Source organism: Dipodomys merriami, unplaced genomic scaffold (assembly GCF_024711535.1).
Source record: "Dipodomys merriami isolate MVZ:Mamm:240054 unplaced genomic scaffold, mDipMer1.0.p SCAF_7, whole genome shotgun sequence".
Lineage (NCBI taxonomy): Eukaryota > Metazoa > Chordata > Mammalia > Rodentia > Heteromyidae > Dipodomys > Dipodomys merriami.
Window position 1 is genome coordinate 19,573,132 of NW_027206290.1, and position 19,678 is coordinate 19,592,809.

General features: G+C 41.5%; 1 protein-coding gene across 1 annotated transcript; it reads left to right on the plus strand.

Moving 5' to 3' along the window:
• Window positions 1–240: 240 nt before the first annotated feature.
• Dr1 (down-regulator of transcription 1) lies at window positions 241–14,503 on the plus strand. The gene is made up of 3 exons (XM_070007691.1): window positions 241–540; window positions 7,179–7,342; window positions 12,489–14,503. Exons 1-3 carry the CDS (start codon window positions 321–323, stop codon window positions 12,633–12,635), a joined length of 531 nt encoding a protein of 176 aa, XP_069863792.1. The 5' UTR covers window positions 241–320; the 3' UTR covers window positions 12,636–14,503.
• The last annotated feature ends 5,175 nt before the right edge of the window (window positions 14,504–19,678 follow it).

The following is a 19,678-nucleotide window of genomic DNA, read 5'->3' on the forward strand; positions in this document are numbered from 1 at the left end:
CCCGGCACGGTTGAGGTCCGCTTGGACGACCCCTCGTAGCCGCTCCGCTTTCCGAGCGCCGCGCTTCCCGCCCCCGACCGGGGGTCCCCCGCCTCCGCCTCGGCCTCGCGGAACTCGCCCACAGTCGGGTGCTCCCCGCCTTGTCCACAGCTCCGAGCCTCCTTCCTGGTCTCGGCACCCTCTCCTCCGAGCGGGGGCCTCCCCGGGATCGCTCTCTGGGCAGCCGGGGCAGAAGTCCGGGCAGAGGAGTGGACCGGAGGAGGGGGAAGGCGGGGGAGGGGGGCGTCTCAAGTCTGGGCTCGACCAGACAGGAAGGTACGATGGCCTCCTCCTCTGGCAACGATGACGACCTTACTATCCCCAGAGCTGCTATAAATAAAATGATCAAAGAGACTCTCCCTAATGTCCGTGTGGCTAACGATGCCCGCGAGCTGGTGGTGAACTGCTGCACTGAATTCATTCACCTTATATCTTCCGAAGCCAACGAGATCTGCAATAAATCGGAGAAGAAAACCATCTCCCCAGAGCATGTCATACAAGGTAAGTGGCTTGGGTGGGTTTTGGTGAAGATGGGCCGTCGCCTGTCAAAAACCTTCTTTCCTTTTAACTGTTGAGTTCTGTTAATGAGGAAGCCACAGGGACAGGGAGATCACAACTACTGGTGTCATTCTTCGCACCTTTCATTCAGTGAATGCAGGGCAACCCAAACATAAAAATAAATACTGTTTACAACCAGATCTTAAAAGCCACCAGAATTGCCTGCTTACAAAGTTGAACATGAGAATGTTTTCCCGTGGTAGTTAAAATTTAGACTGAACTTCAAGCATGAATGGAGTCAGAGCATCCCTTCCTCACCTGACCTTTTCACCAGTTTTAAGGAAATACTTCACTTTTTGAACACAAAAAAATTCTGGGGCAGGGATTGTGTGTAGCTCAATTGGAGAGTGCTAGATTAGCCTACAAGATTCTGGATTCCAACCCCAGCAAGTGGGTGGGAGAGAGGCTTAACGATTGAGTTCAGTATAACTCTTATTGCTGTTGAATGAAGGGAGTCTATTTTCTGCCTAAAATATGACTTGATCAGAGAACCTTTCATCAACAGGTTACCAAAGTCCTCCTCTTGTCTTAAGAAAAAAGTGAATGTTCCACATTTTCTTTACTTTTTTTTTTTTTTTTTTTAAAAAGACAAGTAAAAACTAGTCTGGCACCGGTGACTCATGTCTGTAATCCTAGGTAAGATTACTATTCGGGAGGCTAAGAACTAAGGATCAGGGTTCAAAGCCAGCCCAGGGAGAAAATTCTGTGAGATTCTTATCTCCAATAAACTATGGTTCAAGTGGTAGAGCTTCAGTCCTGAGCACAAAGAGGCTCAAGGATAAGTTTAGGCCGTGAGTTCAAGCCCCAGGACTGGAAAAAAAAAAGTAAAAACTTTTTGTTTTTTGATCGTTGGAGATAAGACTTAAAAGCTTGGGTTGAAAGCGTATGTGAAAGAGTTTTTTCTTTATGGTACAGGGTCTCACTATGTAGCCCACTCTGCTTTCAAACTCAATCCTCCTACTCAAGATTGCAAGAATTACAGAAGAATACTACTGCCATAGCTGCTCAAAAGATGATTTTTTAAAATGGAACTTTTCCCTTTCCTGCAGCCATTCCAATTTGGGTGTGTGTGTGTATGTGCATATGTATTGTATAATATGTGTGTGAATGTGTATATATTTACATATATATTCACACACTTAAGCTATTGAAATGTACTTCTGAAGAGTGCATTTCTTCTTATTTTGGAAAGGAATGAGTTCAGTAATACGATTTGGGATACTATTCTGATGTGGTTTTGGTGAGGGATAATTACTAGTCACAATGATTTTTTTTTTAAAGTTGCCTTCAATTTGATGTGATAACTTTTTTGTAATAATCTTAATTAAAATCACAGTTTTATTCCTTTTGGAGTTACAAAAGAATCCATCAAATTTAATCACATTCATAAACAGTTCTCTATCATTTTTATGATAGAGATGGATGGAGGAATCAAAGTTGGTGCCTTACACCCTTCTCTATCATTTTTATTGTGTGTGTGTACGCACTGCTCCAGGATCTTGAACTCAGGGCCTGGGTGTTGTCGTGAGCCACTGGTTCCTGGTATTTTTATTACTTTTTAATAATCTGACTTTGAGCCTGGTGCTGGTGCCTCATGCCGTAATGCTAGCTACTCAGGAGGCTAAGATCAGAGGTTTTGAGTTCTGAAGCCAGCCTGGGCAGGGAAGGCCATGAGACTCTGACCTCCAGTTAACCACCAGAAAACCAGAAGTAGCACTCTGTCTCAAACTGGTAGAGCACTAGCCTTGAACAAAAGAACTTAGGGACAGTGCCCCCAGACCCTGAGTTCAAGCCCCAAGACCAATAATATTAATAGTAATAATATTCTGACTTTTGCAGTTATTGTTAAATGGAGAACACATCTGCTCATATTGACCTTATCTATATTTTATTGTCAATATGGACAAAAGATCAAATGGTTCACTTTGATATTTTATGTATCCTGAAAGTAAATTTAAAATATACCCTGTCTGGCTGGGTATATGTCTCAGTGATAAAATGCTTGCTTGCAAGGATCTCTGCATATACATTATATGTATATGTATATGTGTATGTATATATAGGTGTTTGTTATCTGTGTGTGTAGACTCTGAGCCTTTTTCCTACAATGGAAGATGTATGTACTCTGCCATTTCAGCACATTGGAGAAAAACTGCTAGGACAAAGTATATTTGGTTTTTTGGGGGTGGGGTGGGAGGAAGAGAGGAGTGGGAATAAAAGGATTTTGCTGTTAAACCCAGGCTATACCTGGAGATGCTCCTGCCTCAGTGCCTACATGCTGAGATTACAGACATGTACCACCATACTTGGCTGCATATTTAATTCTTAAAATTAGTATTGTTTTCTGCTGGTTTAGTGTGCTGAGTAGCAAGTAAAATGAAAACCAAGTTGTCTATTTTTCCTTTTGTGTTTTTATTTTTACATTTGGTGTATGATCACTCTCATGGGTCACAGTATTTTCCAACATAAATTACTATAATTTCCTTTTATAACATACAAAGAAAGGAACCTTTAGTCAGCGTTGCCTTTTTAATGAAAATTGCAAAAGATTTCAAAGGATTTGTCTAATACATTTGTTTACTGTACACTAGTGGGGATGGTTCCAAAAATTAATAACACATTACAGTCTGTCTTTTTTGAGGAGAGCTTATTCTTTTCAAGCATATATTTAGATTTTTGATTGACATGATGGAATAAAAGTGCAGCTGTAGCTAGCAGTATATTTAATAGTTCAACTTTAGTATATGCCAACTTCAGTTTAATATGAGTCAGAAAGTTCCAGTCTAGTTGAAGTAGATTTTATGCATAAGTTCATTTATAAAGATGTTTTGAAGCTGGGCGCCTTTGGTTCACGCCTGTAATCCTAGCTACTCAGGAGGCTGAGATCTGAGGATCGTGGTTCAAAGCCAGCCCGGGCAGGAGATACCCTGAGACTCCTATCGCCAATAAACCACTAGAAAACTGGAAGTGGCGCTGTAACTCAAGTGGTAGAGCGCTCGCCTTGAGCTGAAGAGCTGAGGGACAGCGCCCAGGCCCAGAGTTCAAGCCCCACAACCGCCAAAAAAAAAAAAAGAAAAAGATGTTTTGAGAAGTTGTGGGTCATGATTTGAAACTCTGAGCCTGGGCCCTGTCCCTCAGCTCTTCAGCTCAAGGCTAGTGCTCTACCACTTGAGCCATAGTGCCACTTCTGGTTTTCTGGTTGTTTATTGAAGATGAGAGTCTCACGGAGTGTCTGGCTTTGTGAAACTGTAAGTTTTTGTTTGGGTTTTTTTTTTTTTTAACTGTATTTTTTTTGTCTTTTCTTTTTTGGTACTGGGGATCGAACCCAGGATGTTGCACTTGCTAGGCAAGCGCTTTGCCACTGAGCTACATCCCAGCCCGAAACTATAAGTTTTTTTTTTTTGTTTTTTTTTTTCGGTCGTGGGGCTTGAACTCTGGGCCTGGGCGCTGTCCCTTAGCTCTTCAGCTCAAGGCGAGCGCTCTACCACTTGAGCTACAGCGCCACTTCCGGTTTTCTGGTGATTTTATTGGAGATAGGAGTCTCACGGTCTCTCCTGCCCGGGCTGGCTTTGAACCTCGATCCTCAGATCTCAGCCTCCTGAGTAGCTAGGATTACAGGCGTGAGCCACCAGCGCCCGGCTCCGAAACTATAAGTTTTTAAAGAAATGCTTAGCTGGGTGCCAGTGGCTCATGCCTGTAATCCTAGCTACTCTGGAGGTTGAGATCTGAGGATCTCAGTTCAAAGCCAGCCTGGGCAAGAAACTCCATGACACTCTTATCTCCAATAAACCACCAGAAAACCAGAAGTGGCGTTGTGGCTCAGGTGGTACAGTGCTTGCCTTGAGCTGAAGAGCTGAGGGACAGAGCCCAGGCCCAGAGTTCAAGCCCCATTACAGGCAAAGAAAAAAAAAAAAGAAATGCTTTTGTGTGGCTTACATGGTAGAGCACCTACTTAAAAAAATATGGGAAGTTAGGGGCTGGGAAGGTAGCTCAGCGGTAGAGTGCATGCCTTGCAAGAAATATGGGAAGTTAGTAAAATTAAGATAGATATGGCGCTCAAAAAATATTTTTTAGCTGGGTACCAGTGGCTCACACCTCCCATAATCCTAGCTATTCAAGAGGCTGAGATCTGAGGATCGCAGTTTAAAGATAGGCCAGGCCCCATGACCGGACCAAAAAAAAAAAAAAAAGAAATGTACTCATTACCTTGTTCATGTAATGTAACCCCTCTGTGTGGTATTTTCACAATAAAAAACTTAATAAAAAAGAAAAATAATAGACATAAAACTGTCATTTTTTTTGGGGGGGGTCCTGTCGTGGGGCTTGAACTCTGGGCCTGGGCACTGTCCCTCAGCTCTTCAGCTTAAGGCTAGCACTCTACCACTTGAGCCACAGCGCCACTTCCGGCTTTTTTCTTTTTGCTTATGTGGTGCTGAGGAATCGAACCCAGGGCCTCAGGCATGCAAGGCAAGCGCTCTACCATTGAGCTACCTTCCCAGCCCAGACTGTCAAATTTTTATAAAGATTCTTAAATGCTTACTTTGAATTTCGATTTTTAACTTATCACAACTGTTATAAGCAATAACCATTACAAACCCATCTGGCACAAGTCCATGGACCACACTTCAAGAAGTCTTACTCTGAAGCTAAACCACAATCTAGTCTGGAAAGTGAATGTGAAGTAATTTTGAAATTAGAGGAACTGAGTGATTGCAGAGAAATTGAAATCATAATAAAGTGGAGAAGGAGGATTCTATGTTGCTTAAATAGTTATTCAGATATTTTTTCCAAAGGGATATGTCTAATTTGCATTATGTAAGTTAACACATAATCAGTTTTTCTTAAAATTGACCTATTAACCTTGGTGGGGTTTGTGCTAGAACCCAGGGCCTCAAGCATACTTGCCAGGTGCTCTGCCACTGGATGATGTTTTCCTTTTGTCACCCAGCTGTTCCTGAATACTGCTAAGTACGTGACATTGTGGTAGAGTTTGTTTTCTGCCATTACTCATTCTCTGCTGACCTGGGAGCAGTGAAACCATGGAGGGCATGCTTCCTAAAGGTCTTCAGAATCCTTTACCAAGCTGATGAGCCAAGAGCCACTTTGGCTACATCCTCTTAATGTATTTTAAGAGAACTATATTATATTCTTTCCATAAAGGGGACAAGACAATAGAGAATACTGAGTTATGTATTTTTGTTTTATTTTTTTCTAATTTTTACTTTTTTTCTAAGCTAGGACTAACTGTGTGACTCAGGCTGGCCTTTAACTTGGCTGGTCCTGTCGCAGCCTCCTGAGTACTAGGGTTACATACTTATACCAGCATAACCTGTTGGTACCTTGAACAAAGGAAAAAAATTATTCTTTCTTCTTATCCCACTGAAGCTAAGTAGAGCTTTTATTAGCAGCCTATGTTCCCTAAGCTAAATCATAAGCCATTATTAACAAATATATTACAAATTCAAATACATTAGATTTTTTGAATTTTTTTAATGCCTGGCTAAATTTTTTTAATTCTTTAAAGACTTCATGCTTGACTTAGTTGAATGGTAGAGAAAAGATATTTTCTTTAAAACCATGTGTTACTACAGGACCTCTTGTTTTTCCTCACAGGAAATACGATGGTCTATTTTTTTTTTTATTGTGGGTCTTGAACTCTGTCCTCCCTGTGCTCTTCAGTTCAAGGCTAGTAGCTCTTTACCACTTGAGGCACAGCGCCACTTTCGGCTTTATCTATTTATGTGGTGTCGAGGAATCGAACCAAGGGCCTCATGCATGCAAGGCAAGCACTCTACCACTGAGCCACCTCCCAGCCCAATACTGTGGTCTTCTAAAAACTAGAGAGCCAGGTGCCAGTAGCTTATGCCTGTAATCCTAGCTACTCAGGAGCTGAGATCTGAGGATGGAGGTTCAAAGCTAGCTGGGAAAGGAATATCTAAGACTCTTATCTACAATTAACCACCAAAAGGCTGGAAGTGGAGCTGTGGCTCAAAATGGTAGAATGCTAACCTTGAGCAAAATAGCTCAGGGACAGTACCCAGGCCCTGAGTTCAAGCCCCACCACCAACCAAACAAAAAAAAAAAAAGAAAGAAAGAGCTGGGTGCCTGATGGCTTCTACCTGTAATCCTAGCTGCTCAGAAAACTGAGATCTGAGGATCATGGTGTGACACCAGCAGGATTTGAGGATCGTGGTTTGATACCAGCAGGAAAGTTTTTGAGACTCAACTCCATTTAACCACCAAAAAGCTAGGAGCTGGATCAAGTGGTAGTGCACTAGCTTTGAGCAAAGAAGAAGCTAAGGGACAGTGCCAAGGTTCTGAGTTCCAGTTCTAATATAGACACATAAAAGAAAGAAAGAAAAAGTAAATGTCTGTTCTTTGAAATGTTTCATTACTTTTAACTTATTTACAATCTACTCTTTAAGAAGTTAATAAAAATTTATCTTAGCCACCTAAACAATTGCTGTCTAACTATAAAATAGACAAAAATTACTAGAAAACAGCGACATGGAAGGGTGGGGGTGAAATAGCACAAAACTTTATGTTCCATTGGTTATCTTACTATCTTTCATTTTTTTTAGCACTGGAAAGTTTGGGCTTTGGTTCATACATCAGTGAAGTGAAAGAAGTTTTACAAGAATGCAAGACAGTTGCATTAAAAAGAAGAAAGGCTAGTTCCCGTTTGGAAAACCTTGGCATTCCTGAAGAAGAGTTGTTAAGACAGCAACAGGAATTATTTGCAAAAGTAAGTAATACATGCTGAACACTGGTGGACATGCCCATAATCTTAGCTACTCAAGAGGGTGAAGTCTAAGGTTTGTGGTTTGAAGCTAGCCCTGGCAGGAAAGTCCATAAGATGCTTATTTCCAATTAACCACCAAAAATCCAGAAGTGGAGCTGTGGCTCAAGTGGAAGAGTGCTAACCTTGAACAAAAAAGCTCAAGGCCAGTGTCCAGTGTCTGACAGGACTGCACAAAAGAAAAAAAAGTATAGTCTCTGTATAATTACTTGATTGTAGAGTCTGATACTTAGAGCTTCCCAGTTTGACTCTGGTTTACATAAAAGTAAATTAAAAAGAGCCTCTTGAAATAATTGTTATGATTTTACTTTGATATTTTCTCAGGCAGAATGATCATTTAAAAGAAGAAAAAAGTGCTGGGCGCTGGTGGCTTATGCCTGTAATCCTAGCTACTTAGGAGGCTGAGATCTGAGGATTGTGGTTCAAAGCCAGCCTGAGCAGGAAAGTCCATGAGACTCTAATCTCCAGTAAACCACTAGAAAACTGGAAGTGGTGCTGTGGCTCAAGAGGTAGAGCGCTCGCCTTGAGCTGAAGAGCGCAGGGACAGTGCCCAAGCTCAGAGTTCAAGCCCCACAACCGACAAAAAAAAAAAAAAAAAAGGGAAGAAATATTATACCTAACATCCTTAGGTTTAAAATGTTGGGCTAATAAGAATACTGAGTCAGTAGGAACTGGTGGCTCACCCTAGCTATCAGGAGACTGAGATCTAATGTTTATAGTTTGAAGCCAACATGGGCAAGAATATTGGTGACATTCTTAACCTTCAATCAACTACCAAAATAAAAGCCAGAAGTGGAGCTGTAGCTCAAGTGGTAGAGTGTTAGCATTGAGCTCAAAAGCTCAGGGACAGCTCCCAAGCCCTGAGTTCAAGCCCTAGAACTGGCATATACACAAAAGAAAAATCCTGAGTCAGATTTTATGATTAATGGCATAAAGAAAATATGGTAACATTTTTACTTTGCAGTTAAATTGGGTGGTTACCTTTATTATTTTTCAAAGGGATAATAAAGCAGAGAAGGAAGAAAACTTTCTTGTTACAATTCTACTACCTAGTCTGAAGGATTAGCACCATTAGTGATATTCCTCTATTTCAAATAATCAGAGCAAGAAAAGGTGGCAAGGTAATTTTTGTATTTTGCGGGGTAGGGGTTGAACTCAGAGTCGCACACTTGCTAGTACCATTAAGCTACATTTTCAGCTGTTTTTTGTTTTGTTTTGTTTTGTTTGGTCGTGGGGCTTGAACTCTGTTCTTGGGTTCTGTCCCTGCGCTCTTCAGCTCAAGGTGAATGCTCTACCACTTGAGCCACAGTCCCACTTCCAGTTTTCCGAGTGGTTTATTGGAGATAAGAGTCTCACGGACTTTCCTGCCCGGGCTGGCTTTGAACCATGATCCTCAGATCTCAACCTCCTGAGTAGCTAGGATTATAGGCATGAGCCACTGGTGCCGGCTTGGTTTTGTTTTTAGTTAGGAAATACTGGCTTAGGTTGGCTTTTTTTTTTTTTTTTTTTTGCTGGACCTGGGGCTTGAACTCATAGCCTGGGCTCTGTCCCCGAGCTCTTTTGCTCAAGGTTAGAGCTCTTTCACTGAGCCACAGTCCCACTTCTTCAGGCTGGCTTCATATTCAGGCCTGGTTGGCTTTGAATTTAAGGTCCTCCTGCCTTAGTCTTCTAGTGCTATGATGATGGCCAAGTACCACCATGCCTGGCTCCCTCTTGCCTCTTTCACTAGGTTCTCTTAGTTGGAAGTGTTTTAGATAGAATAAAAATCAGAATTCCTGGGCTGGGAAGGTGGCTCAGTGGTAGAGTGCTTGCCTTGCATGCCTGAGGCCCTGGGTTTGATTCCTCAAGTGGTAGAGCGCTAGCCTTGAGCTGAAGAGCTAAGGGACAGCACCCAGGCCCAGAGTTCAGGCCCCACGACTGGATCCAAAAAAAAAAAAAAAAATCAGAATTCCTGTAAGGTACTGTAGTAGCCATTAGAACTGAGGAGTATCATTTTAAGTAAACCCTTCTAAATTAGCACCATAGCTGAGTTCCATGAAGCTCCATGGTTTTGATTTTAGAGACAGGATCTTACTCTGTAGCCCAAGCTGGACCAGAACTCAACATCCTCCTTCCTTCACCTCTCAAATGCTAGGATTACCTGTGTTTTCCACCACACCCCAGTAGTACTTGTCTGGCTGCACCAGTTTGTCCTGCAGCAGAAAACGAATCCAGTTAGAATTTTGTTTAATACTTACAGAACCCGCCTGTCCTGGTACCCTCTCCCTTATGGGTGTGGATCCCAATCCTTGGGTCCTCCAAACTCAGGTCATTAATACCAGCTAATTTATGCCTCTTTAATGAGAGTTATGAGTCTCAGTTCCATATGATTGTTCCTTTAAACTTACAGCTTTCAAAATTCCAGCCTCTTCTTTTGTTCTCCAGTTATAGCATTGGTGGCTGTCCCCTGTAGTTGACACCTCTATAATATCTTAGTGCTCTCTTCATGCTTTTCCAGTTGCCTTTCACTAGCTTTGGGGGTTTTTTTGGAGGGGGGGTGGTTTAGGTTTGTCATGGGGCTTGAACTCTGGGCCTGGGCGCTGTCCCTCAGCTCTTCAGCTCAAGACGAGCACTCTACCACTTGAGCCACAGTGCCACTTCCAGTTTTCTAGTTGTTTATTGTAGATAAGAGTCTCACAGAGCTTCCTGCCCAGGCTGGCTTTGAACCGTGATCCTCAGATCTCAGCCTCCTGAGTATCTAGGATTACAGGCTTTAGCCACCGACACTCAGCCTGTCACTAGCTTTATACTTGGTTAACTTAAAATCCTTTACATTAAATTCCTCGTTTCCATAACTAGCATAACTTCTGCCTGCTTATTACATAGAGATTGATACTGGGAGTAGAAAATAATTTCAGTTTGATTTTGAGGAAGGGTATTTATTTGTTTGTTTGTTTATGTGTTGCTGAGGAATCAAACCCAGGGCCTCATGTATTCTAGGCAAGCACTCTACTACTAAGCCCCACTTCCAGCTCTATGGACACAATTTCAGTAGACAAAAATCAGTAAATTTCTCCAGGTACTGATGGCTCACAGTTAGAGTCCTAGCTACTCAGGAGGCTAAGATCTGAGGATAAAGGTTTAAAGCCAGCTCAGGCAGGAAAGTCTATAATGTTCTTTTTTAAAAAAATTTTTTATTGAAATTAGGTGATTACATAAATTTCACGTATTACAGTATTGTAGAATAGTGATACTTAGTTAAAGTCACAAACACATTTTAACCTTTACAAGGCAAATTGTCATTATCATGGTCTATAAAGTTTGAGTTTTGACAATACAACTATTTCTCCCACATCAGGTGATATTTACATTTCTTTCCTTTTGCTTAGTGTAAGCTGTTCCCTCATTACCTCTCATTCCCTCCCTCGCATCGCTGCCTTTGAGTTGCTTAGTTCATTTTTATCAGTGTCCAGTGCAGCTGATGGGCCCCTGTGTTATATGTTTTCTCATTTCCCTCTGATTCTATGTAACACTCTTATCTCTAATAAACTACTCAGAAAAAGCCAAGAGTGGCGCTATGGCTAGCCTTAAGCAAAAAGAAGCTCAAGAGACAGCCCAGTCCGAGTTCAAGCTCCACAACTGACCCCCCCCCCAAAAAAAATAGTAAATTTCAAGGAATGTCAATGAATAAATATACCAAGAATGAGAAAATGTTCTGTGTGTTTGATAATTTTTTTTCTTTTTTGTCAGTCATGGGGCGGGAACTCAAAGCCTAGGTGCATTGAGCTCTTTTTGCTAAGACTAAGTCATAGTGCCTCTTCCAGTTTTCTGGTGATTTACTGGAGATAAGTCTTAGAGACTTTACTGTCCAGGCTAGCTTTGAACTGTGATCCTTAGATCTCAATCTCCTGAGTAGTTAGGATTACAGGTGTGAGCCACTAGTGCCCAGATGAGAAAAGTTTTATTTTCTAGATTTTCTTTTTTTTTTTAATTTTATTTTATTGTAAAGAAACTGTACAGAGGGGTTACAATTACATGAGTAATGAGTGTCTTTCTTGTTGAGCATTGCTACCCCCTCCTTTGATTTTATAGATATTCTTGATATGAAAGGTAAGAAATAAAGATTCTTTTTTTTTTTGGTCGGTTATGGGGTCTGAACTCTGGGCTGGGCACTGTCCCTCAGCTTTCAGCTTCTGGCTTTTTCTGCTTATGTGGTACTGAGGAATTGAACCCAGGGCCTCATGCATGCAAAGCAAGCACTCTACCACTGAGCCACCTTCCCAGCCCTATAAAGATTCTTTGAGAAATATTTGAGTAGCTATTGCATTCAAGTACAATTCTCTTTCCCTAGTACTTGGAGCTATTGTGCTGGAGAACTTTAACCACAGAATGTTTTTGGGTTTTTTTTTGGTCGGTCATGGGGCTTGAACTCTGGGCCTGGCCACTGTCCCTCAGCTCTTCAGCTCAAGGCTAATGCTCTTCCACTTAAGCCACAGTGCCATTTCTGGTTTCCTGGTGGTTTATTGGAGAGAAGAGTCTCACAGACTTTCATGCCTGGGCTGGCTTTGAACCATGATCCTCAGATCTCAGCCCCATGAGCCACTGGAGCCCTGCCTGAAAAAATTTTATATTAAGTATTTACATCAGAATTGTAATGTGAGTGGACAGAAGAAAGGAAAAAAGAGAAACACAAGAAGATGGAAAGAGATACTGTTGTGATTTTTGTCAACCTTTGCAGTTTTGTTTTTGTTTTGTCTTTGTTTTTGCTGGTCCTGGGGCTTAAACTCAGCGCCTGGGCACTGTTCCTGAGCTTGTTTTTCTCAAGACCTAGTACTCTACCACTTAATCCACAGAGCCACTTCCAGCTTTTTCTGTGTATGTGGTACTGAGGAATCGAACCCAGAGCTTCATGAATGTGAGGGAAGCACTCTACCACTAAGCCACAGTCCCAGCCTTGCAGTTTTTTTAATTGAGCTAAACTACATAGTAGTTTGGAAATATACAAGTTTGGTAAGGATTAAGGATGTTAATTGGCTTAACTTACATTTAACCAAAGCTAAATCTGCTTTTATATCTTTAAAAAGTTATTTGTGTTTGTATTTTTAATATCTAGGCTAGACAGCAACAAGCAGAATTGGCCCAACAGGAATGGCTTCAAATGCAGCAAGCTGCCCAACAAGCCCAGCTTGCTGCTGCCTCAGCCAGTGCATCCAATCAGGCAGGATCTTCCCAAGACGAAGATGATGATGATGATATCTGAAATTCACCAGCTGAGTTTCTGTTTCCTCTATAAATGTTTTTCCTTGCACAAGAAAACAGTGAAAGAAATGCTTATCTGTAATTTTGTATGCATCTTGGTGGACTTGCCATTGGTATTCTAGGGGTGTCTGCTGTTAAGTTTCATACATTGTGTGCTATACATGTACAAACTATCTCTTTGAACTATTGAAAATTTAAGGTTCAGTATAATATCAATTTTGAATTTTTAATGGTGTTTATGAAATTTTGGATAGCAGTGAGCCCTTTCTTTGATCAATAAACAGTGTTAACAGAAAACTTCAAGTTTATAAAATATAGTGAAATTTATACAAAAGCTCTTAATCTGCATTTACATTTCCTCTACCCTTTTAACCAAACTAAAATTGGGAATTTTAAATTAGGTGTGATGTGGTGTATTGGATCAGGTTGGTGAAAAAAGGAGTTCATTTCTGTAGTGTCTGAATTTTTAAATAATGAGTATATATATATGCAGGCAGTAAGAATATGCTCAGATAAATATACTTATTTAGAAAAACCTCAAAAGAAGACATTCAGCTTGGAAAGGAGTGTCTTCAATAGTAGTTAACATAAATTTGGTGAGTTACATTTTTTTATTTTGTTTTTGTTTTGTGTGGAGGTAAAAGCTAGTTCTATCATGGTATAATTTATCTTGAGCTACACTATTATATTTAAAAAGACTGCTCAGTTTTGAGGACTGCCAGGATTCTTATATTTCACTCCAGTTCAATGCTTGTTAATAGTATTACTTGCTTACTTAGTCCATCTGTGTTTATATTTTTCAAGTATATAGGTGGGACTTTGAAACAATTGCTTGGGTTCCTTTGGTTTAACTGAGATTCATGAATATTCAGACCTTTGCTAGGAATAAGAAATGAAAGCTAATAAGAAAGGGTTTTTGTTTGTTTTTTAATTTAACTTGTAGTTGTAGTTTACTAGTGTTTGTTTTTAGCACTACCTATACATTTTCTTGACTAGATGGCTTAGAGAGTCCAGCGCTATCTTTTGACATGGCATTATTTTCTCCATCCTAATTGAATGATAGCTTTAAAAAGTTTGGTTGTGTAAGAAAGTGTGTCATAACTGATCAGCTCTGTATGAAACTTAAGTAGTTTCAAACTGCTCCTTAAAGGAGGAAGCTTTAATTTGGTTTCAGTAATAAAGTTTGGTAGTGATTGTTAAAGGAATCCAGTGTATTGCAGAAATGGCATATTATTTGTATGTCAGAGACAGAAAGAAAAGCCACTTAAGATAATATGAAGTAATTAAATCCTATGTCAGTTGCCAAGTCATTTAAATTTCTATATTCACAAGCCCAGAAATAGATTCTAGCTGCTAGGATTCCAATTTTAATTGGAGAGCTAAGTAAGTAAAGTTTGTAAGTATTAGATTTCTTAATGACCACATTTTACAGTTTTAGATAAAGGGAAATATTGTTATACATTTATCAAATATGTTTCCCCTACATGACAAAAAGGTTAATAATTTTGCTGAATATTTTTAAGTTGAAGTTGTTTTGAGTTACTTCCTGAAGTTCCATGAAGTATGTTTGGACAAGATAAAAGGAATTTTTTTTTTTAAAGTTTTAAGTACCAAAGGTAGTCTAGTCTAGGAAAAATAGTAAGTTAAAAAGTGTTGGCTTTTCTAATTTGTACTGTAACATCCTTCTACTTTCTATTTTAAGTGTATCTATTTCTCAAGTAAACAACTTAGATATTTTTCCATACTTCTTTCTTTCTGATGCAGATTCAGGTTAATTAATATTTTACTGCATCTGATGATGTATTATATGTTTAAAGTCTAGTGACTTCATTTTGACATTCTTGTGATTTCATATGCTGTATTCTTCAAGCAATAAAATTCTGATGTGTTTTATAAATTGTTCTTATATTTACTTATTTCGGGAGATTCTTATCATTTTTACTACTTTTGGATATGTTAAAACCAAAAGACATTTTGATCATTTAGTATATACTGACCTCTTTTCTCCTTTCTTTAGTGTTATTTCAGAAAATGTGTTTTTCACCTTTTTTTTTGTAATTTATAATTCTACGACCAATGCATAACAAAGCTAGGTAAGCAACAGTTTATTTTTAGGTTTTAAAATCACAATTATTTGTTACTAGTTATCAGAACTTTAGTCTTTTTTTTTTGTTATTGTTGTTCATAGGGCCTTAACTCTGGGTTTGGGCACTGCCCTTCAGCTCTTCAGCTCCTGGCTAGCTTTCTACCACTTAAGCCACAGGGCCACTTCCAGCTTTTTCTGCTTATGTCGTGCTGAGGAATCAAACCCAGGGCCTCATGCATGCAAGGCAAGCACTCTACCACTGAGCCACCTTCCCAGCCCAGAACTTTATTTTTTTATTTTTTTATTTTTATTTTTTTTATTTTTGCCAGTCATGGGGCCTGAGCTCTGGGCCTGGGTGCTGTCCCTCAGCTCTTCAGCTCAAGGCTAGCACTCTACCACTTGAGCCACAGTGCCACTTCTGGCTTTTTCTGCTTATGTGGTGCTGAGGGATTGAACCCAGGGCCTCTTGCATGCAAGGCAAGCACTCTACCACTGAGCCACCTTCCCAGCCCTGAACTTTAGTCTTTTGAAAAGAAAAGCAGCCTGGCGCTAGTGGCTCACGCCTGTAATCCTAGCTACTCAGGAGGCTGAGATCTGAGGATTGCGGTTCAAAGCCAGCCCGGGCAGGAGAGACTGTGAGACTCCTATCTCCAATAAACCACCAGAAAACTGGAAGTGGCGCTGTAGCTCAAGTGGTAGAGCGCTCGCCTTGAGCTGAAGAGCTGAGGGATAGCGCCCAGGCCCAGAGTTCAAGCCCCACGGCCAACAAAAAAAAAAAAAAGAAAAGAAAAGCAAAATCAGTAGTTTTGAAGAAATAATTTCTATTTTCTAATGATTTTTCCCCATCCCATTGAATATTACCTTTTATCAGCAGATTATAAAATTAATGTATTAAAGTACCAGCCGGGCGCTGGTGGCTCATGCCTGTAATCCTAGCTACTCAGGAGGCTAAGATCTGAGGATTGCGGTTCAAAGTCAAGCCCGGGCAGGAAAGTCCAGTCCGTGAAACTCTTTTATCTCCAATAAACCACCAGAAAACTGGAAGTGGCACTGTGGCTCAAGTGGTAGAGCACTAGCCTTGAGCTGAAGAGCTGAGGGACAGCGCCCAGGCCCAGAGTTCAAGGCCCACGACCGACCAAAAAAAAAAAAAAACAATTTTTAAAATTATATATGCCATACCTACAGAACATACACAAATAAAGTTTGAATAAATCAAATGTACTACTGTTTTTAGTCTTTAGATGAAAACAGAATGGTATGAACATAAAAAAAAAAAAAAAGAATGGTATGAACATTCCCAAAAGTCTTTTTCTTTTTTGCTGGTCCTGGGGTTTGACCTGTGGTCCTGGGTACTTACTGTCCCAGAGCTCCTTTTGCTCAAGGCTGGTGCTCTACCACTTGAGCCACAGCTCCACTTCTACCTTTTTCCGTGATTAATTGGAGATAAGGCTCTCACAGACTTTCCTGCCCAGGCTAGCTTCAAACCAGGCTGGCTTTGAACCATGATCCTCAGATCTTAGCCTCCTGAGTAGCTAGGATTAAAGGCATGAGCCACCAGCACCCAGCAATATGCCTCTTTCATTGATCATTTTTGTGATATATGTAACAAATCACCAAACTTAGTGCTTTAAAATGATACAGATTAATCATCTTGTACCCCTAGAAATCAAAACTTCAAAATCAATTTCATTGAGCCAAAATCAGGGTATTGGAAGGATTGATTTTTTTTTTTTTTTTCTAAAGGTGGTGAGGAGGCTGGGAATGTGGCTTAGTGGTAGATTGTTTGCCTAGCATGCATGAAGCCCTGGATTCGATTCCTCAGTACCACATAAAGAGAAAAAGCCACAAGTGGCACTGTAGCTCAAGTGATAGAGTGCTAGCCTTGAGCAAAAGAAGCTCAGAGGCAGTGCCCAGGCCCTGAGGTCAAGCCCCAGGACTGGCAAAATAAAAATAAAGGTAGTGAGGGGAGAATCTGTTTTGATATCTTTTTCAGCTTCAAATGACTGCCTCTATTTATTTATTTTTTATTTATTTAGTCAGTCGTGGGGCCTGAACTCTGGCAGCTCTTAAGCTCAAGGCCAGCGCTCTACCACTTAAGGCACAGTGCCACTTCTGGCTTTTTCTGCTTATGCGGTACGGAGGAATCAAACCCAGGGCCTCATGCATGCAAGGCAAGCACTCTACCACTGAGCCACCTTCCCAGCCCTGTCTCTTCTTGAGCTTAAGGACCCATTCCTCCATAATCAAAACCTACTGTTAACACATCATCTTCTCTTGTACATTCAGATCTTCTTTAGACTCTACATACAGCCCTTTAACTATTGCAGGGTAATCCCCCACTCAGTCTCAAGATTTTTAATTTAGGGGCTGGGAAGTTGGCTCAGTGGTAGAGCGCTTGCCTTGCATGCATGAGGTCTGGGTTTGATTCCTCAGAACCACATAAGCAAAAAGAAAAAAGCCGGAAGTGGCCCTGTGGCTCAAGTGGTAGAGCGCTAGCCTTGAGCTGAGGGACAGTGCCCAGGCTGTCATGACCCCATGACCGACAAAAGTGACAACTTAATAATTAAAATATATGAGCCTTATTTAAATACATTTATATCCAAATGTCCATTAGGAAGAATTATTCAAGCTAGGTAGCCCAGGAACTGCCTTCTGCTCTACCTGGAGTCTTTGTTCCCAGCCACTTGGTCACAACTCCTACCCCACTCTCCTTGGTGCCTGGCTCTGGCCCAGAGAGTTTCATCAGTAAGCTTGTCTGGAATGAAGAGAAGAATAATGGTACAAGTGCTCTTTCACTTAAAATGTCACCCAGCCTGACCTCAGGGCTGCATGCTCTTGCTTAGCTTATTTTTTTTTGGGGGGGGGTGTCCGGTTGTGGGCCTAAACTCGGCCTGGGCGCTGTCCCTCAGCTCTTCACCTCAAGGCTAGCACTCTACCACATGAACCACAGTGTCACTTCCGGTTTTTTTTTTCTGCTTATGTGGTACTGAGGAATGGAACCCGGGGCCTCATGCATGCAAGGTAAGCACTCTACCACTGAGCCACCTTCCCAGCCCTCTTGCTTAGCTGTTTTGCTCAAAGCTGGTGTTCTCCCACTTCAGCTACCTTTCTACTTCTGGCTCTTTGCTGGTTAACTGGATTTGTTTTCCCAGACTGTCTTTGAACCTTAACTCCAATCTCAGCCTTTTGCAGCCTCTTGAGCAGCTAGGATTATGGGCATGAGTCATCAGCACCCAACTACTTGTCCTCATCCTATTTCCTCAAAATAAGAACACTTAGAAGGCTCGGAATGTGGCTTCATGGTAGATTGCTTACCTAGCATGCATGAAACCTTGGCTTCCATTCCTCAGTATCACATAAATAGAAAAAGCCAGACGTGCTGTGGCTCAAGTGGTAGAGTGCTAACTTTGAGCACAAGAGAGTCGCAGAGACAGTGCCCAGGCCCTGAGTTCAAGCCCCAGGACTGGCCAAAAAGAAAGAATGCTTAGAGCTGGTGCATACTGGTGGCTCATGCCTGTAATCCAGCAGGTTGAAATCTTAGGATCACAGTTCAAAGCCAGCCCAATCAGAAAAGTTCCGGTGAGACTCTTTATCTCCAATAAATTACTCAAAAACTGGAAGTGGAGCTGTGGCTCAAAGTAGTAGAGCACTAGCCTTGAGCAAAAGAGCTCAGGGAGGGGCTGGGAAGGTGGCTCAGTGGTAGAGCGCTTGCCTTGCATGCCTGAGGCCCTGGGTTCGATTCCTCAGCACCACATAAGCATAAAGAAAAAAACCGGAAGTGGTGCTGTGGCTTAAGTGGTAGAGTGCTAGCCTTGAGCTGAGGAGCTGAGGGACAGCGCCCAGGCCCAGAGTTCAGGCCTCACGACCGGACCCAAAAAAAACAAAAAAAGATTCTTTGCCTTAGAACCATTACATCCCACTCACTATCCCACCAGCACTTTTTTTTTTTTTTTTTTTTTTTTGGTCGGTTGTGAGGCCTGAACTCTGGCCCTGGGCGCTGCCCCTCAGCTCTTCAGCTCAAGGCCAGTGCTCTACCAGTTGAACCACAGCGCGCCACTTCCAGTTTTTTTCTGCTTATATGGTGCTGAGGAATCAAACCCAGGGGCATGTGTGCAAAGCAAGCACTCTACCACTGAGCCACCTTCCCAGCCCAGCAGTACTCTTTCCTCCCTCCCCCCCCCCCCCGCCAGTTGTGAGGGGCTTGAACTTTTTAGGCTTGGGCCTGTCCCTGAGCTCTTCAGCTCAAGGCTAGCACTCTACCACTTGATTCATGGTACTATTTCTGTGTATGTGGTACTGCAGAATCAAACCCAGGGCTTCATGCATGCTAGGCAAGCAAGCACTCTATCTCTAAGCCACATTCCAGCCATGCAGCTTGTTTTCTGAAATATGTTCTTTTCTTCTTTTGATTGTGAGGCTTGAACTCAGGGCCTGTGAGCTGTCCCTGAGTTTTTTTCACTCAAGGATAGCATTCTACCACCGAGCCACAGCTACTTCCAGTTTTCTGATCGTTAATTGGAGATAGCAGTCTCCATGGACTTTACTCTCAGGTTACTCCTTGGGCTGACTTCAAACTGCAATCCTCAGATCTGATTAGCTAGAATTGCATGAGCCATTGGCACCCAGCCTGATATATTAGTTTTGAGTGTACAGTTCTATATCTCAAGAACTGAAAAGGGAAAGCAGCATAATGTAAAGGCTTTGAACTCAGAACCTCACTCTCAGCTTGTTGCTCAGCTGGTGCACAGTTTGTTCATCTTACATTCTACCACTTAAGCTATGCCTCCAGTTTGGCAATTTGCTAGTTAGCTAGATATGTAGTCTCAGACTTTTCTTTCTGGGCTGGCTTTGAACCTCAATCTTCCAGATCTCAGCAGATAAGACTATAGGCATGAGCTACCAGTGTTCAGCCCTGATGTTTCCTTTATAATTTCCTATCTTAATGTATTTCTTGCCTC